This window comes from Nelumbo nucifera, chromosome 7 (genome assembly GCF_055504915.1).
Source record: "Nelumbo nucifera cultivar China Antique chromosome 7, China Antique-T2T, whole genome shotgun sequence".
Taxonomy (NCBI): domain Eukaryota; kingdom Viridiplantae; phylum Streptophyta; class Magnoliopsida; order Proteales; family Nelumbonaceae; genus Nelumbo; species Nelumbo nucifera.
In genome coordinates, this window is record NC_142655.1 from 28,275,945 (window position 1) to 28,303,560 (window position 27,616).

General features: G+C 39.2%; 2 protein-coding genes across 11 annotated transcripts in view; one reads left to right on the plus strand and one right to left on the minus strand.

Annotated features, from left to right (window-relative positions):
• The window catches only part of LOC104593368 (HhH-GPD base excision DNA repair family protein), a 29,788-nt gene extending 2,801 nt beyond the window's left edge, over positions 1 to 26,987 (minus strand). Inside the window, exons 1-3 of one of the 5 annotated variants that reach the window (XM_088891738.1) lie at positions 26,340 to 26,987; positions 26,022 to 26,189; positions 25,910 to 25,939 (exon numbers count right to left, since the gene is read on the minus strand). In XM_088891738.1, the coding sequence (XP_088747864.1) occupies positions 25,910 to 25,939; positions 26,022 to 26,189; positions 26,340 to 26,582 (441 nt within the window). In that variant the 5' untranslated portion in view covers positions 26,583 to 26,987. Of the gene's footprint in view, positions 1 to 129; positions 5,146 to 25,909; positions 25,940 to 26,021; positions 26,190 to 26,339 lie in introns of those variants that run through there. The other 4 variants (XM_088891739.1, XM_088891740.1, XM_088891736.1 and 1 more) reach the window with 4 other exon arrangements.
• ATG10 (autophagocytosis-associated family protein) lies at positions 7,130 to 27,361 on the plus strand. 6 transcript variants are annotated; one of them, XM_019197073.2, is made up of 8 exons: positions 7,133 to 7,475; positions 7,693 to 7,938; positions 21,659 to 21,832; positions 21,938 to 21,988; positions 23,899 to 23,976; positions 24,191 to 24,290; positions 24,959 to 25,056; positions 27,055 to 27,361. In XM_019197073.2, the coding sequence occupies exons 3-8, from the start codon at positions 21,677 to 21,679 to the stop codon at positions 27,316 to 27,318; spliced, it is 747 nt and encodes a 248-aa protein (XP_019052618.1). In that variant the 5' UTR covers positions 7,133 to 7,475; positions 7,693 to 7,938; positions 21,659 to 21,676; the 3' UTR covers positions 27,319 to 27,361. The 6 variants fall into 6 exon arrangements, with proteins under 6 accessions (XP_019052621.1, XP_019052620.1, XP_019052618.1 ...); XM_019197072.2 differs by having other exon boundaries at positions 7,133 to 7,467; XM_019197076.2 differs by lacking the exon at positions 7,693 to 7,938 and having other exon boundaries at positions 7,130 to 7,467; positions 24,197 to 24,290.
• Positions 27,362 to 27,616: the final 255 nt, after the last annotated feature.

A 27,616-nucleotide genomic window follows, 5' to 3' on the forward strand; every position in this document is an offset into this window, starting at 1 on the left:
GCCCACATCAGGAAGAACGTCAGTCGTGAAAAGGTACATCTCAGTCGTCTTGATTCAGCCAAAATAAAAGCTGGCTTCTGTTACTTCTTGGATTAAAACCCGTCCAGAAACTTGAAATGCAAAGAATACCTCTTGAGAAGCCTGAGCGAGATGATAGACAGTGGGCCATTTCTCCATCCAACGGTTGTAGTAGTCAATCACAGAAGCAACCCTAGTTTGCTGGAGCATCACTTCGGAAACCCAGACGGCATAAGCTCGAGTATCACTTACACCTTGTGCATTATTATCTTCATCGTCTTGATTCTTTCTCCAGGGCAGGACCCTCTGGTTCTCGTAGTACCACTGTAGCAGAGAAGACCTCATCTTTAGGGTTTCCTCTCTGGAGAAATCTTCAATGTCGACCTCTGTGTCGACGTCTCTACCACTTCGTGCTCTCTTCTTGGTGATCTTCTCCTTCTCCCCCAGCGCCATGGAGGATTTGACCGTTGTGTGGTGGAGTGGCGAGACAAAGATCACCGAGAAAGAGTCCCGAAATTCAAATTGTAAGTCTGGCCAACCTTTCGCCGCCAAGTATTGGAGATGTAGCATGGAACGGAGTTTGCACGAGTCCCACGAGTCCCAAATTTATGGAGATTTCTGCCTTCGGCCTTCTGCCTTGGGTTGTAGCATGGAACGGAGTTTGCACGAGTATTGGAGATGTAGCATGGAACGGAGTTTGCACGAGTCCCAAATGGGCTTCTGCCTTCGGCCTAAATTTATGGAGATTTCTTCCCACGAGTCCCAACTGCCAAGCTAGGCTGCATTGGGTTGCGGTTCAAATTTGCACCTGCTTCAGTTTTGCATCCTTTTGCTCGGAACTCTGAGTTGCGCCTTATGTAAAATTTGTAATTTTTGTCTCATTTGCACTCATTAGCAATATAAATTTTACTCCTCAAAACTGATGCAAAAATTTGCACCACTTATCTCCTACCTCAATTCTCTCTCTCATGTAAAGTAGGAAGTGGGAATCACACCATCTTGGTAGAGTTCCCTCTTCTTTAATTTCCCTTTGATTCTCCCAATCTCTCTCACTCTTCCCAATACTGCGGCTTCTGCTTCTCTACTCCTCGCCCCGGCTGTAACAACCATACCGGTGCCCTAATTGCTGGCGGCGAGCTTGCAGTAGGCGTGATAGCCCTTCCCTTTGCATATCGATTAGAGCCTAGCCCAATTGCTGCCGCCCATCACTTCCTCTTCTCGTTTGCCCCAATTTCCCTCTTGACTCGTCTAGGGGGCGGTGTCAAGGGAATGATGGGCTTCAGTCGCAACCGAATTGGGTTACCGTCGTAGCTTGCAACATCGTTTAATTTCGATTGGAAGTTCGCTATCTGTTTGCCATCGTCAACCTCATCGGACGGAGTTGTTTTCTTTGACAATGGGCCTTATACAGTGGTTCCAAGCATCGACCTATCGGAGACACTTCAGTTGGAGAAGAATCTTGTACAGTTGGATGTGGGTGCTTCGAGACTGGGGTTCAATTCTTCACTCTTGACCCGATAAATGACGTACTCTGACTTCAACCTCCATCCGATTCGCAGAGGCTCCTCAATTTTTCTCTCTCTAATTTATTAGGATTTGTATTAACAATCCTGCACTGATTTTTTGGACTAACTACGTGAATTTTAATTTATAGACGTGTGAATGAAATTTTACTTTTTCCATCAAAGGAGATGGATGAGTTCGATAATTCAGAGGCACATTCCCAAATAACAGTATTACACCAAAAAATCTAGGAAACTACGAGAAAGGTAATTGGAAAACTCACTCTGTTCTACTTGCAATAGTTGACATCCGTCTAGCAATCCTCCCCTTTGACGACATCAGCAAGCTAGTACCGACTTGGTATGGTCAATGGTGGCGAAGATCGATGATGTTACCGCCACCCGTTTCACCCCATACTCCTTCATCACTTTCAACACATTAATCGTCCCTTTGACCACCAGATCCAAAAGCTCTCTCAATTAATTAAGTAAAACTAATTTTCATTTGTTTTGCCTCAAAGCCTCCGAGAAGGACCTCAAGGTCTGCGACTTTATCCCCAATGCAGGGGAAGCAAGGTGGATTACGCTGACGGTTCCATTAATCGTGGCCACAAGAGAATCGTAGTCGAGGAGATCGATCTAGAAGTGGTGGAGAGACGGGAACTCTTCTCCTTGTATAATCGATGTGCCATTATCTTCTGAACTCAATAGCAGTCAGCCAGGTAGAACCAAATTGGTCGAGCAGGACAGTGTTCGAGCAATGTCATGAGGAAGAAGATGAACATTGTTCGGGCAGATTATGGAGTTGATGAGACGGTTATTTTAATTCATAAAAGGGTAAAATATGTATTTTGAAAAAAATGATCTATCTTTTTAACGTTTTTCGTCTTGGTCATTGATGAAAGGGAGGTATTTGTTAAAATTTTCAAAAATAGAGGGGGGGTTTTTGCTAAAATAAAACTATAGGAAAGGTTTTTTTATTGTCATAAACTTTAAAGGAGGTTTTTGTATTTTATCCTAAAATTTAAAGTGAATAATTGGAACTTTTACATCATTAAATCGATTGATTATCGATGCAAAAGTCATTCGATGGGGAGGTTTTCGATGTAAACCTTACATGGAAAACAAACATGATAAAATACGGGAGTGGAGTTTTATATTAGTTCGTATTTACATTGAAAACAAAACCGGGTGTCAGCAATCGATTTTTGCTCCATCTTCCATCCGAACCTCCAACTCACATTCGATCAAACCGTTCCAATCTCTTCAAGACTCAAAGGAACTCAAATCCTAGGCCCCGAATCCTCAAAATTCACCATTGGACCCATCAGATACCCTTGAAGTCTGAAGATACCCTTCAAAATAATCCCCAAAATACCCTTCACGCTAAATTATAAAAATACCCTTCAAAACAATCCTCAAATACCTTTCATCCCCCAAATTCCCTCACACAAATTACTAAAATACCCCTCGCTCAATCTGCTAACAAAAATATCCTTCCTGAAAAATTACCAAACTACCCTCACACTGATCATCAAAATATCCCTCGTCACATCAAAGGCCTGAAGCCATAGTTCCCCCATCTTGAATTGTCGAAATTCCCCCCACCTCTAAACCCTGAACAATCCAACGTACTTAAACCCTCCAAAGAATCGCTGATATGATATTTTCCCCGCAAACTCTAAGAGTTCCTAAAAATACCCCCTCTAAAAAACCAATCCTCACACCTGAACCCCTTTTAAATCCTCTCAAAACCCCAAATCAATCTAGACCACCCCTGAATACTGTCTTCAAATCTCACCCCTCAGATGGGCACCTTCATAGATTTTCTTGCTCCCCCTCACCATTATAAAGGGAGGGAGCGTTGTTCCAAAGGCAAGGGCTTTCTCAAATGAAAGAGGGGTTTCTCTCGAACAGAAGAGAGACACTTCGGTAAAGAAAAAAGAGAGACGAGATAGGGTTTTTTCTCTACTTAGACTAATGATTAGGGTAAATCCCTAATCATCTTTTCCACTTCGGTAAAGAAAAAAGAGAGACGAAAAAAGAAAAAAGACACTTCGGTAAATCCCTTACCTCATCTTTTCTACTTCATCTGAAACCCCAATTCTTACTTAGGTTAATGATTAGGGTTTTCTCTTTAGATTTTGTTTGCATCTTACAACTACGTTCTTTGTTTTTTTATCTGTTTATCTGTGCCTGTTTTTTGAGTTCCGGTATTCCCTGGCATCTGGGGGTTGTTACCTTGTTCTTTCAGCTCTTTAGACCAATTGACTAAGTCTGAAGGTGGGGACTGATCCCTTTCCTCTCTCCCTTTCTCTCTCTCGACTTATTCAGACCAGTCTCATCCAGGCTAGAAAAGCATGAAGTCACCAAAATTCAGCTAATTTTGAAAAAATTAAACTCCGTGAGGCCCATCACTCCTCATTACACATTTGACAATGGCGACTCCATCATCTTGTCCATGAAAGTGAACTATCGGTTTTTTCAACATTCGCAGTGGATAAATGCAAACCAATGGTGGCATTTTAGGTCAACTCGCATTTACAGCAAAAACAAATGCAGCCTTAAGTACGGCAATAAGTAGAGTATCCATGAAAATTGCCCTTCCTATTCCTTGACCTGTCCAAGCACCATTGATCCCAAACTTCTTTAATTTTTCCTCCTAATTTCCTTAAGGTCATCCTATTCCAAACTACGGGTACAACTTGGGTGGGCCTAACCCATGCCAAGATTGACCTAGTTTGCAATTTTACACGGTCTAGGCTTGGGATTTGGTCCTCAGGCGAGGCCTCAACCCAAAAGTTCAAGCTTTTTAGTGGGTGTTTGGCACCGAAGCATTTCTTTTGTGCTAATGTGTCATGCACACCACATCATCAATTAAACGGAATTGGCAAGAAAATCGCATTTGCCAATCCTAGTTTTGAAAAAAAAAACGATTTTTGTAATGATTAGTTTTGGAATTCAGGAAAGGAGGGGTTTCTTGAAACATCAAATTGATGTTTCTATAAATATATTATAATATTAAGCTAAATCACTTTAAATGCACAATCAGCCTACAACTTGGTTTTCTCATGTTTTTCAAAAAAAATAAAATAAAAAAAAGATAGGTGAAATGAAACACTATGAATCGGGGCCCACTTGTGAAATGCTCCAATGCCAAACACCACTCGATTATATATATGTATATATGCACTAGTATATGTATAATGTGCTTTGCACGTGAGGAATGTGATGATGATGATAGTATATAACTTCAAAAGTTGACACATTTGACTCGAAATGTTGAATTTATCTACCATCAAACAGAAAAAAAAAATCACTTTTGGGTTAGTTTTGAATTTTGTATTTTATTTATATCAATAATAAGAAGTTAAAAATAATTCCTGTTTATTGTGTCTATTTTTTAATATGATTAATATAAGGTATTAAAGATGTGCCAAAATGTTTTTCTAGAGTTTCTACCTTTTCCATTTTTTTTTGTATTTTTATCTTTTTAAAGTTTTATTATTTAATTATAATGGTTGGCACATATGATCCAAAAGGTTGAACTGTTGATGCACTACCATCAAAATAATTTCATTTTTGGGTTGGTTTTAAATTTTATATTTTATTTTCAATATCAATAAAGTTACTATTATTTCACGCTTATTTTTCTTTAATATGATTAATATATATATATATATATATATATAATGTGTGTGTGTGTGTGAAAGTTCCTACTTGCTCCTTTATAGATAAAAACTATCACCAAGTAGTTCTCTCTCTCTCTCTTAATTCCTGACAGAGTCTAATGAATATATGCCCTTTGGATCTAAGGGCATACATTGTCAGCATTCTAACAGACAATCTCTCATCATTTTAATATAGTCTTGAAATGTTAGACAATGTATGCCCTTAGTTTCAACCAAATTGATGTATACAAATATTTATGAATAATATAAGTACATTATTGTTTCATGGTCATATTTGGTATGTTTTTGTAAATTATTCCTTAAACTAAACATTTATGGGACTCGTATTAGTTTATAATGTTTATAGCCATTGGATAGACTTGGAGAGTTTATCCTGACAAGGCTGACACTAGTGTGATGTCGAATTGGTGGAGCAGCTTGTCTCAGCTATTATGGTTAGATCACAAGCATAACTGGTGGGTGTTTGAAAGAAACATTGAACTCAGATTAATTTGTAGTTATGCCTTGGACCTTGGAGATAGATGGATAAAATTGGAAAGTTGCACTTAACCCCAGACTTGATTATGATACTATAATAGGTTTTGGACTAAAATATCTTTGTTGTGCCAACTAGTAAAATCCATCAAGAGTCAAATAAATGTGGGTGATTATAGTGATAGGATCAGCCCCTTTGTCTAACAAAGTGAATATCAGGGTTTATACTCAATTTAATGAAAATCTAAAATACTACCATTGGATTTCAACTCTATTTGAAATATAATATGCAAAATATATTTATATGTTATATTACTATTTTATGAAAAATGTTTTAATCCTGTGATCCATCCAAGCAAAGAGTGTTACATTGTATTTTACAATCAGGGAAGAAGTCATTCCTTATAAATAGTGTTTTGATGATTATGACCCGAGAAGTAGGTGTAAGAGACTAGGGCCGATTTACTGATGGGATTCATCTTACATAAGCCATGAAGCCCATTGTCCTTGGGTATTCATAAGGTGGCTGAATCCGGGGAACAATTATATGTAAATGTTGAGAGCCCAATTAAGCCCAAACTGATTAGCTAGGGGTCTTAGCCCTTGGGTAGTAAATTTGGCCTAATCTCTTTTAGAAGTGGGCCTGAACCCTTATGGACTTGTGTTGGACTTTTGTAGGTTTCATGCCATACAATGTTCAGGCCTATATGACCTTGCAATGCATTGGAAAGTGAACCATTAAAGAAAATGGGCCTAAGGCCCATTACTAATTTGATTAGTTAGGTAAGCACATGACAACTTGACATGGGGCAAATTTGGGTTATGGATATGGGTATGTACCCATTTCTCTGCATTTCCCTTCCTTTTCTTATTTTTTCCTTCAAACCAAACATAGCCCAACTGATATACATCTCTTCCCTCTTCTGTCTTACTTCTATCTCTACTATCCACATACTAATTAGTGCTTGTAAAATGGATCTACATGCTTTGTCTATACTTTGGACTGTTAATTCATCACGAAAAATGAATTCTAAAATTGGCCTGGGTAGAATAGTCTCGGTCTCTAGGTGATCCCTGAATGAAACCATACTAACACTACATTAACGTGGTGTTTGGCGTGTTGCGGGAAAGTTCAAAAGACCAAAACAACTAGTCTTTTTTCTATTTAGTATCACATGGATCCAAACACAAAAGACTGAAAATCACGAAGTTTTAAATAAAGCTTTTGATTTTTTCACACCGAAAATCAATATTAAATACAAAATATAATTATTAAAATTATTAAATCTTTTTAATTAATTAATAATAAATTTTAATTATTAATTTAATATTAATTAATAGTAAATAAAATTATTAAATCTTTCAGATTTTCCCTTTATGTTATCATATAGATCCCCGCTATATATATATATATATATATATTACTTCTACATCTTCAGAATCAAATTTTCAGTTCGTTGCAGTACTTTTTGCCATATCCAATTCTCCTCACTCTCAGAACACAAGGGTTAGGTTTTTTTTTTTGACGCCTAACACAAGAGTTAGTTAAATAAGTTTTTTGTAAAATTTAGGGGTAGTAGTATTTTACTATTTTACCCTGTTTAAAACATCGCTGTCTTAGTAGGAGGTTAGGACTCCGACCAATCGAGGAATTGTCAGGCGTCCCGAACTCGTTTCTGCCCTTCTGGCTCTTCTGCCGCCCTTTTTCCTGGTTCAGTCGATCTCTGCTTTGTTCAAAATTCTGATAGGCGCCAGTGTTGTCGAGAAGGCGAAGGAGACAAGTAAGTTGGTAACAATCATCTCCCAGTCTTCGGTATTTTCGTAAGCGATATTTCTTGTTCCGTTGATCTAGTTGGTAATAACCATTGCGGATCTCTTATTTATTTATTTATTTATTTTTTGAGTAAGTAATCTTTCTTGTTCCAATTAACTTCTGATTGAATTAGTTAGTAATAATCAGCTCTCAGTCTCTGTTTTGTTTTCACACGCAATATTTCTTTTGCAAGTACATGAAAAGAAAACTACCACCACACCAGACCGATTACAAATCTGACCGAACATCTGCCTGAGATGTCCTCCTCTAAGATGGCCTGCAATGAATCCGGGGGATCTCCGATCCTTATAGCCATGTCTAAATATTGGTGACTAAGGGCTGCCATATGATCTGCTCTGTTAGCATCCCTGAAAACGTGCCTTATTCTAGTATCTTCAAATTGTTAATTGCACTCGCTGAGTTCTTGCCATCAGTCTAGGTATCATCCTCACTTTTTTAATGGTATTTTCAATCCTTTTATTGGTATAGTATAGTATTGTCTCCTTTAATATCTACTCTCGTTGAGCATCGTTGGCAGGCCAAACTTAAACCCAAGAACCTGTTTTCTGAGTCCCTGAATACTATTCTACTCTCTGCATTATCCCCATTCTGTCTTATTGATCCATCAAAATTCATTTGTATCTACTCTGTTTCCGGTCCCTTGTATTTGATCTGTTGTGGCTTCTTGAATTGCTGCTTCACCTGCACATTAAGTTTAGATTGACATCTGGTAGCTAGTTTGAATTCTTCCCCTATTAAACATGCTTTTCCAAGATTCTCTTGTGGATGTGCCATCTCATTGTTAAAAGTCTTCGGTTTCTAGCTTTCCAAAGTTCCCACATCACAAAAAGAATTTAAGTGTTTGGTATAACTCCCTTCAAATACCAAGCTTGAATCTCTTGTAATCTCTGAGATGCTTCCTCACGTTGGTGCCTGTCTCCATGTCCCATTAGTCTCCATACTCCCTGTGTGAAATTGCACTCTAGAAGAAAGTGTTCTCTTGTTTCAAGCTGCCCAAACCAATTACGACCTACTTCAATGTTCATGCCCTGGTTGTTTAAAATATTCTTAACCTGCAGTTTGTTTAAGCAGATTAATTGCAGAAAAATATGCACTTTTGGAGGGCAATCAATTTTCCACACTTGGAATTCCTGATGATTAGAATGATTATCAGCGCATCTAATATCAAACATGAATTCTGATGCTGATTTGATAGAGAATTCTCCATTCTTGCTTGAATATACAATTACAATATTGGTCCTTAAAATTTCTGTGACATATTGCTGGTTTTCTTCTCAACTTAATGTAAATTTATCCTTTCCTTGTCAATAAGACCCTTTTTATAGAAGCATGTTAAGAGGGTCTTAGTTGATTCCAGCCTTTTCAAGTGAAAGCTTATCTCTTTATAGTTTCAGCTAATCACTTTTCATTTGTAGGTCCATTTGGTTAGGAGATAGGTTTTCCCCCTTTCTAAGACAGTTAAGGTCTTTTTTTTTTTTTTGAGAAAAGTTAATCAATATTCATTGGTAAAAAAAGAAACGAGATACATGAGGAGGTGTACAAAGCAGGGGGAGAACCCCTACAATTTACAAAAGGAGGAAGTTTGTCGCTATATAGATGCTCTAAGAGCGCACCACATTTAGCTAAGCCATCTGCTGTATGGTTGTATTCCCTAGGAATCCAAACTAACTTTACATTTAGGCATTCCAAAGAGTCCCTGGCCTCTTCTAAATAGTGACTTAATCTCCATGGTCCCCCTTCCTTTTCTCTTAACCATTTTATTGTATTTGCTGAATCACCTGCAATGGTTATATTTTGAAATCCCAAACTTTTTATTATTCTGATTCCTGTGAGGGCAGCCATAACTTCAGCCTTTGAGGAATCTGCCATGCCTATAGGACCGCTGAAAGTCCAAACGACGTTGCCCCTTTCATCTCTTAATGTTCCTCCAATACCAGCTAATCCAGGATTCCCTAAGGCACTTCCATCAAAGTTTAAGATCATCACACCTTCACTGATGGGTCTAGGAATTCTCAAGGGTGGTTGATGGAGGTGAGGGAGAAATAAGAAAAGGTGAACATCTCTGTTGAGGTCATTGACTGAGACTCCTCTGAAGAGATCAGAATTCACCTCCCAGAGGTTGCACAGATAAGAGATGTCTGAAATTAACTCCTCCAAGGGCCTTGATTTGTTGTCAAAGAGCCTTTTGTTTCTTTCATCCCATACACCCCACAATGCTGCGTGTAACACTGATTGCCAGTAAATTTTACCCCTCTTACTTAAGCCTGTTCCTTGCCACTGATGTAGAAAGTCCTTGACATGCTTTGGTATAACCCAACTGAAACCTGCCATTTTCAAAAAATGGAACCAAATCTTTTGGGTGAATTTGCAGTGAAGGAAAATGTGATCTGTTGATTCTCCCACACTGAGGCATAAGGTTGAAGCAACCAACTTGAGTGGCATCTACTCTGCCTTATCTTTTTTATCTAGATTTCTTTGTAGAATTCTTTATGTAGGTCAGAAGCATTCCTTGTATCACCTCACCCAAGTAGGGATTTTTTTTAGTAGCAGGTCCTTTTTTTGACTTGGAAAACAGTTGGAAATAAAGAGTTTGGGGAGAATCGAGATCGAGTGAATTCACACCTAGAAAATTTTCGTTTAACTTGTAATCTGAAGTGCTATACTCGAAGTAGCAAGGAAGAAAAGAGAATGACAGAAAAGAAGAGAATGTCGAACTGTACTAGCCAGTCGACCAGTTCTTTATTTATAGATGAATATAGTACAAGGTACAAGAAATTACTGGGATGCCCCTGATTAGTGATGGGACACCCAGATGACTTAAACATTAAACAGGATTAGGCCCATTAACACAAGCCCAGTTACAAGATAAGTTAAACATAAGAATGGGCTAATAAGAACTCTTATCAGCCGAACATAACTCTAATATTCTAACACTCCCCCTCAAGCTAAGCATAGATATCAATCATGTTTAGCTTGCCAAGTATGTCCCTGAACTTCGTTGATGCCAGCCCTTTAGTTAATACATCTGCAATCTGCATCTCTGATGGAGTATAAGGCACACAGAGTTCTCCTGAAATAATTCTCTCTCTGACAAAGTGTCGATCAATTTCAATGTGTTTTGTCCTGTCATGCTGCACAGGATTGTTGGCAATGTTGATAGCAGCTTTATTATCACAATACAGCTTGAGAGGACCCTCTGTCTTGATACCAAGCTCATTAAGGAGAGTCCTGAGCCATAAGAGTTCAGCAACCCCGTGTGCCATAGCTCGGTATTCTGCTTTTGCACTTGATCTAGCCACAACATTCTGCTTCTTACTACGCCATGTGACTAGGTTTCCTCCCAAGAATGTACAGTAACCTGAGGTTGATTTTCTGTCTCCAACAGACCCAGCCCAATCAGCATCAGTGTAAGGCTTCAATTTCAAGTCTGCTGTTTTTTCTGAATAAAATTCCTTTCCCTGGGCAAGTCTTCAAGTATCTGAGGATTCTTTCCACTGCTCTCATATGAGGGGTCTTTGGTGAGTGCATGAATTGACTGACAACATGCACTGCATAGGCAATGTCTGGCTGAGTAAGGGATAAGTATATCAGTTTTCCTACCAACTTTTGGTACCTTTCCTTATCACAGTATTCCTCACCCATTGATTCTTGTAATCCATGGCTTGGTTCTATTGGAGTGTCTGCTGGCCTGCACCCCATCATGCCTGTTTCCTCTAGGAGATCTAGCACATACTTTCTTTGACATATGTAGATTCCTTCTCTTGATCTAGCAATTTCAATTCCAAGAAAGTATCTCAGATTTCCCAGGTCTTTGATCTCAAATTCTGAAGCTAAGAACTCCTTCAGCCTCTTCATCTCTCTCACATCATTTCCAGTAATCACCATATCATCCACATACACAATGAGTACTGTAAGTTTGTCGTCCTGTCTCCTTGTAAACAATGTATGATCTGCACTGCTCTGAGTGTACCCTACTTTCTTCATGGCCAAACAAAGTCTCTCAAACCATGCCCGGGGAGATTGCTTCAAACCATATAATGCTTTCCTTAGTTTACATACCTTCTTTCCAACATCATATCCAGGTGGGGGTTCCATGAATATCTCTTCATGAAGATCACCATTTAGGAAGGCATTCTTCACATCCAGCTGATGAAGTTCCCAAGAGAATTTTGCTGCTAGTGACAGTAGAACCCTGATTGTGTTGAGCTTTGCTACCGGGGCAAAGGTTTCTTTGTAGTCAATTCCTTCGTTTTGTGTAAACCCCTTTGCCACGAGTCTGGCCTTGTACCTCTCAACTGACCCATCTTCCCTGTGCTTTACTGTGAATACCCACTTGCACCCAACAGTGCCTTTCCCTTCTGGCAGGTCTACCAATTCCCATGTCCTTGCTTTCATTAGGGCTTTCATCTCCTCATTCATGGCTTCTTTCCACCTTGGATCAGATGTTGCCTCTGAATACCTGGAAGGGACACATACAGAGGAAAGAGCAGACACAAAGGAATGATAGGCAGGGGATAAGTGTGAGTCAAAAACATAATCGGCTATGGGATGCCGAGTGGTACAAGAACGAACAGGCTTACGGAGAGCAATAAGAAGATCCAAATCTGAATTGAGTGAATCAGAATTACCTTGGATTGCAGAGACAGATTGATCTGAGTTCAACTGGTTGCAATCATGAGGTTGAGGGGCCTTCTTCCTTCTACTGTATGTAAGTATCTCTTTCTCTTGTTTACTGGAACCTTCAGAAGTATCAGCCGAATCTGGAGAAGCAACTGGCACAGTGGAAGTCTCACTAGGTTGACCCGGAATGTTATAGCTAGTAGTAGTGGAAGGTGCTGAAATGGGAACAAAAAAGAAGGGAGAATGAGAATCCTCTTCCAACCCACTACTCTCCCCCTGAAGAGGATTCTGAGAAGACTCGAAATAGGGTTGAAACTCAAAAAAGACTACATCCCTGGTGACATATTTTTTCTTGGAGACAGGATCATAACACTTATACCCCTTCTGCGTAGGAGAGTACCCCAAAAATATTCCCTTTGTAGCCTTAGGATCCAGCTTGGTCTTCTTTGGATCTTTCACATGTATGAAGCATGTACAACCAAAAACCCGCGGGGGAAGAGGAAATTCTGGAAGAGTGGGACACAAAACAGAGAAAGGGGTCTTCATACCCAGTACCTTAGATGGCATCCGATTTATCAGGTATGATGCAGTGAGAACAGCTTGAGACCAATATTGCTTGGGCACATTGTGCTGGAAAAGAAGGGCTCGAGCTGTCTCCAATAGATGTCTGTTCTTGCACTCAGCGACCCCATTTTGCTGAGGGGTGTAAGCACACGATGATTGATGTAACATGCCTGCATCTTCCATGAATGAGTTCAGGGATCTTTCAAAGTATTCAACTGCATTGTCTGAACGAAATTGCTTGATCTTTTTATCAAATTGTGTTTCAACCATCTTGCAAAACATCATAGTTATCCGGGGAACTTCTTCACGTCCTTTCAACAGATAAATCCAAGTGCACCGAGAATAATGGTCGGAAGCCATTAATGGAAACAATGGGTGAAGGACCCCAAACATCAGAATGAACCAAGTCAAAAGGGGCTTGAATTTCATTACTAGAAATTGGATACATTGATCTACATTGTTTTGACATTTGACACACATCACAAATTAAACTCTGACTCGAAATGCCCTTACATAATTCGGGAAACAACATTGCTAAGGAAGAAAAGGACAAATGACCTAGCCTAGCATGCCACAAGTGCAGCCTAGCTATTGACTCCACACTCTCCGGACTAGTAGTAGAAGCTTGCATGGCTGAGCTGACATTTTCATCAAAGTAGTAGAGGCCCCCATACTCATGACCACTCCCAATCGTTCTCCTCGTCAATCTGTCCTGGAAGACACAATGAGAATGAAAGAAAGTTATACTGCAGTTCAAGTTTTTTGTAAGCTTTGAAACAGACAACAGATTTGAGGTAAGACTAGGAACATGTAAGACTGATTTAAGAGAGAGATCCTTGCTTAGGTCAACCACCCCCTTTCCAGAGATGGTGGAGAGGGACCCATCAGCTACTCTCATCTTATCCTGGCCAGACAACAAATGATATGTGGAGAATAAGGAGGACATATGTGTCATATGGTTAGTGGCTCCAGAATCAATCACCCAAGAGGTAGAATTAATGGAACTAGATGCACTAAATGCAGAGGCTGTACCTGATTTGGCAAGAGAGGTGGAAGCTAAAGAATTGTTCTTCAGACGGGCTAATGCCCGACTGAGAACCTCTACCTCACTAGCTGTGAAGCCCAAAGTACTTGGTCCAGAGGAGTCGACAGCCTGCCTTGCGGTGGAAGATGACACTATCTGAATACTCTGTGAGTTGTCACTACTGTTGTTGGTGGCAAGATTCCCACTTGCTGTGTGGCCCTTCTGTTGCCTTTTGTCCTTTCTCAGAGCAGCTGGCTTCAGATGAGGGTACAGGACTCAACATTTCTCCTTTGTGTGTTTCTCACCACCACAATGTGTACACTTGAGGGACTTCTTGTCTGAAAATCTATTCCCCTTAGTGGAGACTAAGGCTGAATGTTCTCCAGGTTGTTCTGTTGACTGTGTCTGGGAGTCAACTTGCATCTCCTTTCTCCTTACTTCTTCATTCCTCACCAGGTAGTAGACATGGTGAAGTTCAGGTAATTCATCTCTCCCTAGAATCTGTGACCTTATACCTTCATATACAGGGTCAAGACCCGCCAGAAACTTGAAGGCTCTGCCCTCCTCAATCTGCTTATCATGCCTCCCCTTATCATTAGCATTTTCCCAATCCAAAATCAAATGGTGGTCAAGCTCTTCCCAGAGGCCTTCCAGTGTTGCAAAGTAGGTTGCCACGGACATGTCTCCTTGCCTTAGGGCTGCAATGTCTTGGTTCAGCCTGTAAATTCTAGCATTGTTCTTTTTCTGGCCATATGTCTTAGATACTTTCTCCCAAATTTTAGCAGCTGTGGGGAAGTGATGAACAGTTCTGGCCACCCTAGGAGTCATAGAGGCCAGCAACCAAGACATGACTGTGGCATTTTCCTTATGCCACACGGTGTATTCAGGACTGCCAATTTCTGGTTGTTTCTTGTCTCCATCCAAATAGCCTGTGCGGTCACGAGAGGTAATGAACAGCATTGCTGAGACAGACCACTCTCTGAAGTTATACTCATCTAGCAGCACACTTGTAATCTGCAAGCTGTGCAGATTAGGGTTTTCCAGGTTTGAGGACCTTGTAACAAGTCTGTTATCTCTAGAGGAAACTTCACCAGATAGTGAGGACATCTTGACTTCAGTCCAAGAGTTGTTCACAGTGCTGTAGGTGATTCTGTTTAGGACTGGCTGAAGTGGTCACAGTGTTCACTGTGCTGGTAGAAGTGTTCACAGTTCGGTTACTGTGCAGTGCTGTTTAGGACTGGCCGAAGTAGCAAGTACAGGGCTGTAACTGAACCAGTTCACAGTGCTAGTAACTGAAGTTACTTCAGTTAGGGCTTGTTGTGCAACTTGAAGTAACTGTGCAGTGCAGTAACTGAAGTTCACAAAGTAGGACTGATAACCGACCTGAAGAGAATCTGTAACTGAAGTTACCACAGTTCTGCCCAAGTCTTGCTGGGGCACGAAGCTGCAACTGTAGAGAAGGCTAAGTCTTTACCACTTGTTCTGCGCAAGTCTTGCTGGAGCACGAAGCTGCAACTGTAGAGGAAGCTCTCCCTCTTTCGGCTAGTGCTAGGACTGCTGAAAACAGTCCTCAACTAGGTCTGTCCTATACAGACCTCTCTTAGTAGCCCAATAGCTACTATTTGCTGGAGATAATCTAGTAGGACATCTACTTCTGGGTCTTACTTCTCTTGAGTCCTACAACCAAGAGAAACCCTAGGTTCGAACTTGCTTTACTCTCTTACACTCCTAGGTCTTCACTGCAGTAACCCAGAAAAGGAAAAGAGAAGATGAAAAGACAGCAAGAGAAGAGAGTGCGCCTGCTGAAACCAGGAAGGAGCTAATGCTCTGATACCATGTAATCTGAAGTGCTATACTCGAAGTAGCAAGGAAGAAAAGAGTATGACAGAAAAGAAGAGAATGTCGAACTGTACTAGCCAGTCGACCAGTTCTTTATTTATAGATGAATATAGTACAAGGTACAAGAAATTGCTGGGATGCCCCTGATTAGTGATGGGACACCCAGATGACTTAAACATTAAACAGGATTAGGCCCATTAACACAAGCCCAGTTACAAGATAAGTTAAACATAAGAATGGGCTAATAAGAACTCTTATCAGCTGAACATAACTCTAATATTCTAACATAACTTAATGTTGAAAATTGCATACATGCCCCTAAATGGGTGATAAAATACAAATAAAATGGAAGGACAAATAAATTTGCATACATGCCCCTAAGTGCCCTTTCTCACAATACATAATCTCAACACTCCCCCTCAAAGTTGAGCATAGATATCTATCATGCCTAGCATGCCTGGGTTTCTATCAACCTTCGACTTGTGGAGGCCTTTGGTAAGACAATCAACAAGTTGATCTTTTGACTTAACAAAAGGCACACAAAATTCCTTGAGATGCCCATGGTTGGAGTACAAAATTCCTTTGCCTAGGCACCCCTTTGAGTAGGCAAGAATCTTGTTGGTTTCTTGCATATGTGAAGTTTTGGGATTATACATATACTAGCTCACCACACTTATGACATAGGATAAATCAGGCCTGGTTAAGGACAAGTAGAGTGACCAACTAGTCTCTGGTAGACACCTTTGTCTGGAAGAATGTCTCCATCAACACTTAGTTTATGATTGGGGTCAATGGGAGTTTCAACTAGCTTGCACCCCAACTTGCTAACCTAATGAAGGAGGTCAAGCACATACTTTCTTTGTGAAATGAAGATCCCTTCCTTTAACCTTGCCACTTTAGTTCTGAAAAAGTATTTGAGCTTCTCAAGATATTCTATCTCAAATTTGGAAGCAAGAAATGACTTTACTTGGACTATTCTAGAGCTATCATCTCCAGTGACAACAATGGTAGCAACATACACTATTAGTAGAGTCACTAGGCCATTAACCCTTCTTATGAATAGAGTATGATTTGCATGTGATTGAGTGAACCCAATTTTAAAAACAACCTTTTTGAATATGTTAAACCAAACTCTAGGAAATTGCTTGAGCCCATAAAGGGATTTCTTCAGATAGCAATCCTTCCCTTCATTGTTAGGGAAGGTTAGTCCTAGGGAAAGATCCATGTAGACCTCCTCTTGAAGATCTCAATTGAGGAAGGCATTCCTTTTTTCTTTTTTTTTCAATGAATATTGAGGAAGGCATTCTTCACATCTATCTAGTACAAAGGGCATGATTGGTGTGCAGCAAGAAACATTATCACTTGGATAGAGTTCATTTTGGCTACATGTGCAAAGGTCTCCTGATAGTTAATCCCTATGTTTGGGTGTACCCTTTTGTCACCAGCTTAGTTTTGTATCTTTCAATTGAGCCATCAACCCAGTGTTTAATTATATACACCCATTTGTAACCCATTGGGACTTTACCCTCAGGAAGTGGAACAATCTCCCAAGTTTGGTTCTTTATGAGAGCTTCCATCTCTTGGTTCATAGCATCCTTCCATCAAGGGGACTACACTACATCTATAACATTATGAAGAAGAGGAACATAGGAAATGACAAAAATATAAGCATAGTAGGAAAGTGAAAGGGCATAAGAAACATAGTTAGTGATGGGATAGGTAGTACATTTCCCATTTCTTTTTCGAACTGTAATGGGAAGGTCATCATCAAGATAATAAGGAGTACTTCGAAAAGATCTATGATTCTTCTTTGAAGAAAAAGGAGCAATTCATCAAAGCACATGCTCCCATACTCCACAACAAAATGGTGTAGCAGAGAGAAAAACACAAACATGTGATTGAAGTTGCTCGAGGGTATTCTTCCAGATGCATGTGCCCACTTGTTTTCGGAGAGATGCAATTAAAGCAATGGTGTATCCCATTAACAAGCTTCCTTCACAAACTTTTCACCTTCAATCTCCTCATCAACTTCTTTTCCCTAATGATCCCGTTTTTTTTGTCTTCTTCTCAAATTCTTTGGTTGTAATTGCTTTATTCATGGCTTGAGTCCTTGCCTCAAACTCAATCCCAAGTAGTGTTTTAAAAGGCGTGGGAGGCATATGCTTAGAGGTGCGCCTCCAAGCAAGGCGCCCCCAGAACGCCTTGAGGTGTAGGCTAGAGGCGTTGACACCTTTAAGGCATATGCCTCATACGCTTTTTTTCATGAGGCCTCATGCACACCTCATATAAAAAGACAAGAAAAAAGAAAAAAGAAAGAAAGGAAAGAAAAGGAAAAGGAAAAGAAAAAGAAAGAAAAGAAGAAAAAAAGTAGTAATTTCATGGGCAACAAATAGTAGCCACACCCCATGGGCGTTTAAACATGTGATTAGGGAAGTGGAGAAGATTGCAAAGGAGGTTGAGGCGGAATTTAAATGGGTACCAAGAAGTGCAAATGGGCTAGTTGATGGATTAGCAAAACAAGGGGCATTGAGACAACAATTATTTTGGGCTACACTGTAATGAGGGGTGAATAGAGGGATTAAAGGGGATCAACAGTCCCATCATCAAGTTGTATAAACTGCTTACAATCTGAATTTTAATAAAATACATATTTACTGATAAAAAAAAAGAGAAGAAATAAAAGAGAAAGCTACTTGTGAGGTAGCCTTCCTTTTTGTATCCCATGTTTCAATAAAATTTTGGGGGGATGTTGTTCTTACTGCCACATATCTCATAAACCGTATGCCTTCTCGAGTTTTGGGTTTCAAATCACTAATCAGTCTCCTGTTTCCTAATGAGGATCTTTTGCCTCTTCCTCTTTGGGTCTTTGGGTGTACTTGTTATGTTCACATTTCTAGCCATCAAAAGCAAAAGTTTGAACCTAAGGCCCGTAAATGTATTTTCTTGGGTTATGCCTCCACACAGAAAGGATATTGCTATTATGATCCAAGCAGTGGCAACCACCTTGTCTTTTTGGATGCCACTTTTTGCAAAGTCCATTCCTTTCTACAACCTTCCTTCCAAGGGAGAGCATTCCATTAAGTTGTTTGATCCTCTTATTCTTAATGAGTTTACTATTCCTCTTCCTATCCGTTAAATTTTTTGTTGAGTTTCTTCAGTTGCTCCTTTTGTTCTCCTTCACATATCCCTACTCCCCCTCCTCCTCCTCTTACCACTTTTGTCTCTCATCCCATTGTTTAGAAGTGGTATCAACAACAAAGGCTCAAACACGAGAAAGTTGTTCCCACACATCCAATTAAACCTCTTGCATCTCCCATCATTGAAGAGGTAACATGTCAGACTTCTTTTTCCTCCACTACATTTCCAGACTTGGACTTACCTGTTGCTATTAGAAAAGGTAAACGAAAGTGTATAACTCACTATATATCCAAACACCTTTCTTACAATCTACTTTCCCTTATCTACTACTCTTTCTTAGGCTCTGTTTCTTTGCAAGCCATCCTTAAATCTTTATAAGAAGCCTTGTCTACATTAGAATGGAGGGATGCTTTGAGGATTGAGATAGATGCTTTGTATAAGAACAATACTTATACATTGTGGATTTGCTTGAGGGGAAGGAACCAGTTGGTTGTATGTGGGTATACACTATCAAGTACCACACTAATGGTACTATTGAGAGGTTTAAGGCTCATTTAGTAGACAAAGGGTACACTCAGATGTATGGTATTGACTACTCGTAGATCTTTTCTCGTAGGGCAAAAAAGACCTTAGTTTTGGTTTTTTTGTCCCTAGCAGTTAGTTTTGACTGGGTCCCATATAAATTTGATGTCAAGAATGCTTTCTTGAATGAAGATTTGCATGACAAAGTTTATATGTCTCTGCATCCAGGCTTGTATGGGAAAGAGATGCAAGGGAAGGTGTGTAAATTAAAGAAATCCCTTTATGGACTCTAACAGTCCCCTAGAGCTTGGTTTAAAAGGTTCAGGGCTGCCCTTGTCATGTTTGGAAACATACAGACTCACTTTGACCATACCCTCTTCATCAACAAAAGGGACTCTTTGATGACCTTTCTTATTGTTTATGTTGGTGATATTGTGGTTATTGGTAATGATGTATAGGAAGTTCACAACCTCAAGAAGTTTCTCAACACTAAGTTTGAAATTAAAGATCTGAGGGAGTTAAGGTATTTTCTGGAGATAGAAATTGCTTGGTCTAAAGAAGGTATATTCATTTCTCAATGAAAGTATATCCTTGACCTTCTTATTGAGATTGGAAAATTTGAAGCCAAACTTACCTCTACGCCTATAGATTTAAATCACAAACTCACAACTACTAATGGTGAATTATTGACTGATAGGGGAGTGTTCTAGAGACTACTTTGGGAAGTTATTGTAACTTTGCATGACTTGACTAGATATTTCCTATGTAGTAAGTGTAATTAGTCAGTTCATGAATTCTCCCAGAGATACCCATATGATGGCTTCTGAAAGGGTATTGTATTAGTTGAAGGGAACTCCAAGGAAAGGTATTCTCTTTGCCAAACGTGGACATATGAAGTTGGTGGTGTATACAGATGCAGATTAGGCCGGTTGTGTTGATGACAAGAGATCCACCTCACGTTATTGTGCTATGGTGGCATGAAACATTATTTTATGGAGTGAAAAGCAATATGTGGTGGCTAGTTTTTTTACGGAGGCAGAGTATAGGGCAATGGCCCATGGAGTGTCCGAGTTACTGTGGCTTAGATCCCTTTTGCAAGAATTGGGCATTGATTATGAGAAGTCGATGATGTTATACTGTCATAATCAAGCGGCCATCAACATTGCTCATAACCCTGTTCAGTATGACAAAACTAAGCATATTAAGGTGGATAGACATTTCATACGGGACAGAGTTTCTTCAAGGGAAGTTTGCTTGCCATTTGTTGCTTTTAAGAACAATTACCTGATGTCCTAACCAAGGGAGTTCCAAAAGGAAAGTTACTACATTATATAAGCAAGTTAGGCATGATTGACATCTATCCTCAGCTTGAGAGGGAGTGTAGAGAGATTGGGCCGAATGGACCCTAGTGTCTTTTTATTTCCTATCTTTTTTATTTGTTATGTTTGTGTTAATGGGCCTGTTAATAGTTTATTCATTCTTCTATGTTATGTTATGAGCTGGCCACCCCATTAAGGGCATCTTTGTAATTATTCCCTTGAGATTAGATTAATAAAAGTGATTAGGAGAAAAGGGAACTGATCGAACTTTCTTCTCCTTCTTTTCTCACCATCTTCTTCCTCTTCTGATTTCTTCTATCTTTTTTTTCACTTTTCTTCCACTGTTCAGATTGAAATACCTTTTTTTCTTTTGAGCTGATTTACATCTTACTATTAATTTCTCCTTCTTAGCAGCTACCACCATCAGAGGTGACTGCAGTACTCTAAGAATACTGATATATGATATGCATATGTCTACAGAACTATATCTACATACATATAAACAACTGCTAATTCTGGGGCTCCTTGCAACCACCTTAATGATAGATTTATATTTCTTAGGCTAGGGATCAACAAGTGATATCAAAAGTAAGTTTTATGGGGCTTGTATAGGATACATGATGAGCTCTGACTTAGGTTTTAGGTTTGGAAGTGGTCTGGGGTTTTTATATAGTCTTCTGCCTAAACTTGGGCTGGGTTTTAATATAAACCTGATTTTGGGTTTGTGGCTGATTAAGGGCATTCACTAGACTGTGGAATCATTATCCAATGAATCTCTAAACAATGGCATATTTTGAATCTGTTGTATGATTCTAGACTCTCCGTTTTCTTGTAATAGAGCTCCTGGAATTCACATACATCAGAAGAACTTTTGTATGGATTGTTTTTCTTCTTAATCAATGATGCATTATTAGCCTTATACAAAGAAAGTGGAACTTCTTTGTAGATTCCTTTTCTAATCTTGGACTGTTGTATGATTTTGTCATATAAATCCAACTTAAGTAGCATGGGTAGTCTGAAACTTTCAGAAAATCCACCCACCTATTTCTAATCTTGGAAGTATATTCCTTTTCTTGCTCATAACAAACATATTGCCATGTCCAATGTAACAGTTTCAAATCAAGCAAACAATGGATAGTGCTTCATCATGGGATGGAACTCTCAGATTGAGCGAATTTTATTTTGCTGCAAGGGCTCTATCTCAGAAATGGAAACATATGAACCATGTACTCCCTCCATGGACATGGTTCCCTTGTCCAAGACCATCCTGGGCTGCTTCTCATGAAGTCAGTTGTTGATGCTTTTTTATGACAATATTTTGCACTATTTATTTAAACCAATAGATTGATATTCTCGTTCTTTTACTTCCTTGTCTCCTTTTCCATTTGCAGGTAGAGGGGTACCTTTCCTTGGAAAATGTATGCTATCTGAGATCTAATGGGGTTGGTTCCTAAGGATCCCTATATTTTTTTGGGCAAATTTCTTAAACTACCCCTAAGGTTTAGGAAATTGACTAACTATACCCCTACTGTTTTAGTATTGTCTTAAAGTACCCCTACTGTTTCTGACAATTGACTAGCTCTACCCTTACCGTTATCATCCGTCAAGTTCCGTACACACGTGACAGCCCGTGGCATATATTTTTTTAAAACCCAATTTTACCCTTCACTCTCTTTCTCTTTCTCCTTCTCCTTCCCCTTCGTTTTCTCCCCTGTTTCATCACCACCACTGCAAAGTGGACCCCCCCCCCACCTCTGGCCTCTCTCTCTGCAACTCGTTTCATCACCGCAGCCGCTGCCTGCCTTGATCGTCTCTTCTGAGCATCACCTCGTTCCCGAAAGCTGCTTCCCAGTGGCTTACAAGGATGTAATCGAAGCTGCACTGGGTTAGGAAACACACATCATAGAGATGGAGAGAAGGGGACGGAGAGAGATGAAGAAGCCGGAGTCCATGCCATTGCATTTTCCTGGGCAACGATGGAGGAAGAATAGAGGGTCCCGGATGAGGATGGAGGAGGAATAGAGGGTTTACCTCTGCACCAGAGACCTTACCATTCAGGCGCTAGGCACTAGTTTGGGTTTCAGATGGCATAGTGTTATTGGTGGTGGTCCGTTTTCTTCCGGTCAGTAAGGGTGTGGAAACACCAGAGACCTTACCATTCAGGCACAACCTCCTCTTCTTGTTATTCTATGCAGCCTGCAACACAGAGAAGAAGTCTTCTTTTTCTTCACACAGCCACAGACTACAGAGGCTTTCGTGTACTTGGAGACCTTCATTGGAGTTTAGAAGAAGCTCTCTTTGAAAGACGGGGTGTTTGAATACCCAATAACTGAATCCGTATAATGAAACCTGGTAGGTAGGTTTTGGTTGGTTTCCCATCTTTGACTTCATATTCATGAGCTTCTCCAGTCTATTAGTTGCAATTTCTTTTTGCAGTCTGCAAAACATAACAGGGGACTCTAAAATGGAATTCGGAGGAGATAACAGATGCTCTACTCTTGAAATTCCAGACGTTCTTTGAGTTGCTCAGTAAAGCGGGTTGGAGTTCTGATAGGAGATGTTTAAATTTTGGAAAGAGCTTGCTTCAAATACCCAACTGCTCCCAAGACCCGGTCTCCATTTTGAATGTTGTAGTCACACCCAAGGGATCAGTCAAGTTATGCTACATCTTAGTCGTTGCTATGATACCTTACGCTCTACAATTTGTAAAACAGCGGTGGTTTTTAAGGGTGACCCCAACAAGGACTGAGAAAAAGAGGAATGATGGGCAAAATAGTCTTTTTAATGCTTCCGTTAACGGACACTGACGGTAAAGAAGATTTAGGGCCTGTTCGTTTCCTCTTAATTCTTATCTCTTAAGAGGAATCTTTTAACTTTTAAGAGAAAAATGGTTGTTCGTTTCCTCATATCTCTTATCTCTGAAAGTGCAATCATACAATTTTTTGTTTTCCAATGATACCCCCAAAAAGACAAACAAAAAGTCTAATATATGGGGTCAAAATAGATATTTGATAATTTTCAGAATTCAGAATTCAGAGTTGAGAACAACATTCTTTGCATTCAGAGTTCAGAGGAAAGAAAAGTTCACCAATACCAATATACCTCTTAGTGTAACTATTGCACTTTCAGATGTCAGACTATAGAGCAAACGAACAGGCCCTTAGTGAATTGTCAGAAACAGTAGGGGTACTTTAAGATAATACTGAAACAGTAGGGGTATAGTTAGTCAATTTCCTAAACCTTAAGAGGTAGTTTAAGAGATTTGCCTTTTTTTTTTTTATTTCAGATGAGGTTGGTTTCCCTATATATAACCACAAAATTGATGTTGTCTTCTAACAACTGCACTTTATAGGAAGATCCTGATAGAAGTTGCACTTCAAAAGAAGAACCCAGTTACTACAAGGAGGAATTGACTGATGATGCCACACTGGTACGGTTCATGTTAATTTCTCCCTTCTCCCTGCCCCCCCTCCCTGGGTTGCTCTCTGTTACAGATATAGATAACATTATTGACAAATGTATAACTTTTTTCATCAAAGAAAAAAATAAGATAATGTTATCCTTGATTAAATATAATACTATCATGATTCTTTTCTCTATCTGTTTTCTTGATGAATAATGAAGTTCTTGGTTTTGTCTACAAGGTTCAGAGCTGTGACGAAGAAGTGCATTTCTATGATTTCCACATATTGTACAGTGGTTCCTACAAGGTCCCAGTGCTATATTTTCGTGCATATTACTCTGGTATGTAAACATTTTCAAATTAAATCAAATACAAAATATACTGTCTAAAGATCTCCCATAAAAAATATATACAATACCAATGTTATAGATTTCATGACGTGCAGTTTCTTATTTGGGTAAACGAGTAACCATTCTTTTCACATAAGTAATGGCAAAGGAGTTGTGTATGAAATAGAAAAAGGAGCCCCTATTCTTGAAAGAGTTCAGAGTAGTGTGCAACTAACATATTCTGACCCAGAGAAGTCAGAAAAATTCTTCTACACATAAAACCCTCTGGATTGTATATGGATAGTGTTCCTTCCACATCAGTCCTGTATGTGGTATTCTGCCATGATCAATTATTAGGATTCTCAATCTTGTGGAATTCTTTTGGTTTGCAATCAGATACAAAGTACAAGAAATTCCACTCGTCCAAATTGCTTTATTCCAGCGGGGAAAATTTTATCTTGTCACCTGGCCTGTGCTATAGTGCTGAAACTTGCTAGATTAGTAAATTGTGATGTGCAGACCTGTGGAAATCTTTTGATTTGCCACTTCAACTGCCAAGGAAACCTACTTAATGAAAATACTCCACTAAAATGGCTTTGTAGAAAACAGTTTCCCTCACCTTGAACACACTAATCCATACATACATACTTACACTGTATATAACACAATTGTTTGTGTAGATGGACAACCTTTGGCATTAGACGACATTGAAAAGGATCTCCCACCAAACTCTTTGAAGATATTGAGGGAGTCAAAATGGACATTCATAACTCAAGAGGTACACTTTTCTCAAAAAAAACTGATATTTTCTTCTTTTTTCTCTTTAATTATAGTATCCTTGTGTAGTATTAGATTTCCTGTTTTGAGTTGCCCAGATACATTAAAGAATCAAAATGGAGCTCAAACTGAAATCTTTGAGGATTTAGTATGGTTTATCAGAAAATTACCAAGAAAATGAAAAATTTGGGAAAGTTTTTAAGGTTTCTTATGAAATTTATTAACTTTCTCATAATTTTCCTTCTCACAACAAACACAACCTAATGGTCCGTTTGGTTGCCGAGAAAGGATGGGAAGGGATTTTTTTTTCTCAATCCTGTCACTTGTGTTTGGTTGTTGAGACCAGTTATCCTACCAAACCTGTTTCCCAATGTTTGATTGCTGAGAAAATTTTACAGGATTGTTGGATCCATCCTAGTTTAACAAATCCATGCATTCTCCAAGCCCACATCACAAGACTTGTTTTGGAGACGACGTGGCACAATAGTATTTGATTAATGAAATATGATTTTTTTCTTATCATTCAGATCAGTTATTCACTTTTTTTTTTCATGAGAAGGTGCATGTTGGCAGTTAGAAGTATATATGCTCAAAAGCAAAACTTCAAACATAGCATTCCGATGTTATTCAAAGGATCTCATATAGATGTGTTTCACTCACTATGTAATCAAAAGGCAAATATCAAATCCTATAAAAACTGTTTTGAGTACAATCACATATAGAAAGCATACACAAAAAAAAAAAGAGATTACCAATGGAGCATTAACAGAGTAAGTTGCACAGTTTACCGATGGAGCATTAACAGAGTAAGAATCAAGAAAAAATAAAAATAAAACTGTTGTAACAGAGATTACCTGAGATCCCTTTGGCTTGCCTGAGATTACCTGAAACAAAACAATAATAAAGCCATCACAAATTTCAAGCCAAAGCAATAAAAAAATGGTATAAAAGTGAACGACAGTTCACTTTGAATGGCGGAAGCCAGATCTGGACGAGGCAAACCCCGGATTTGGACGAGGTAAACGTCGGAAGCCAGATCTGGATGAAGCAAATGCTGGAAGCCAAATCTAGATGAGGCAAACACCGAAAGCCAGATCTGGAGCTCCAACGTTCAAATGAACACCTTGAATGGCACTTCAAGTATTTTATGGCAATGGAGGTTGGTTTGGACGAACAGAGAGGTAGAGGATGATCAGATTCGAATGGGAACTCATTCAATGAAATGAGACAAAAATGGTATAAAAGTGAACTGAAATCGTAAGAGGATTGCAAATCTGAACTTACCAGCGAAAGAAGTCGCCGGCCAATGAGAAGACTGGTGAACGGCATGTGAAAGGAAGATGATGCTCGGAATGGTGCTCTTGACAAAATTCTCACTTGCTTCCTTTCTGGTGGGGTCGCACCATTTTGGTGTGACCTCACATAGACTTTTGGGAACTCGCGTCTCAAAACTTTCTCATTCCATCCTAGTTTTTTCTTCAAAACAAACACATCACAAAAAGAATATTCCTTAAAGATGCTTTCCATCCCATCTCTTTCTCAGCAACCAAATGGGCTGTAGGGGAAACAAAATGGCCACTTTCACGGGTACATTTTCCTATAACAAGCAAACCATTTCTGTTTCCTAGTAGTTGTAGAGTGGATGTCATCTTTTACTCCATCCCATGGCAACACAACAGTGTTCTGATGCTTCCTGTGCTATTTTATCTTCTTGTCCATACATGAATTTTATCCACCTATTCTCTACAGAGAGATGAATTTTAAACATGCAAAAAAAAGTAGAAAAAAATGCTACTTTTTCTATTTACCTGAAATTGTAGGTGTCTATATTTACCAAATCTTTTCTGCCTCTTTTTATAGGTAAAAACATTTTCAACTTTATAGATGTTCCATCTTCTTGGCATTTTTGTTTGTCAATGTTAAAATTGTTGATCTGGAGGTACTCGGTGATTAGATTTTTTATATAACAAAATCTGAACATCTTTCTGACTAATTGCAGGAGCATCCATACTTGAACAGGCCATGGTACACATTGCATCCATGTGGAACTAGTGAGTGGGTGAAGTTACTTTTTTCTGGTGACAGTTGTAACAACGAGTATGTCATAGAAAAATACTTAATTTCATGGTTATCGGTAGTTGGTCAGGTTGTTGGTCTAAAAATCCCCCTTGAAATGCTTAAAAAGGCTCAGTTATACCCTGTTTCATCTTCATCTTCTGTTAATGATGGATTATCTCGATGGAACCCTCAAGAGGATTGTTAATAAGGCATATATTTATCGCAATTTTATCACGTTGGATTTCTTATTTGATTCCAAATGGGCTGTATCCAGTTGAGATAATTGTTCAAACTGGAATATCTTCTGTTCTGTCGTTACGATGTAAAATTTAACAAAAAGCCTGGCTCAAATGCCAAATCTTATATACCCTACGCCCCTGTTCCAACTTCCAACCAAGAGAGTGGTGCCCAATGTGAATTGTTATTTTTGTTCCAAGTTCAAAAAACGAAACAAAACTAGTTGGTTTGAGAACAAATTGGTTCTTAAAACCATGGTTTTTAAA

Bases quoted from the DNA above. Each gene is read 5' to 3' on its own strand.
- ATG10 (XM_019197075.2), top strand. From the start codon at position 21,677: ATGGATAGTGCTTCATCATGGGATGGAACTCTCAGATTGAGCGAATTT. The intron at 21,989-23,898 runs GTTGGTTCCTAA...TGCACTTTATAG, and splicing joins GCTATCTGAGATCTAATGGG to GAAGATCCTGATAGAAGTTG. The intron at 25,057-27,054 runs GTACACTTTTCT...GACTAATTGCAG, and splicing joins GGACATTCATAACTCAAGAG to GAGCATCCATACTTGAACAG.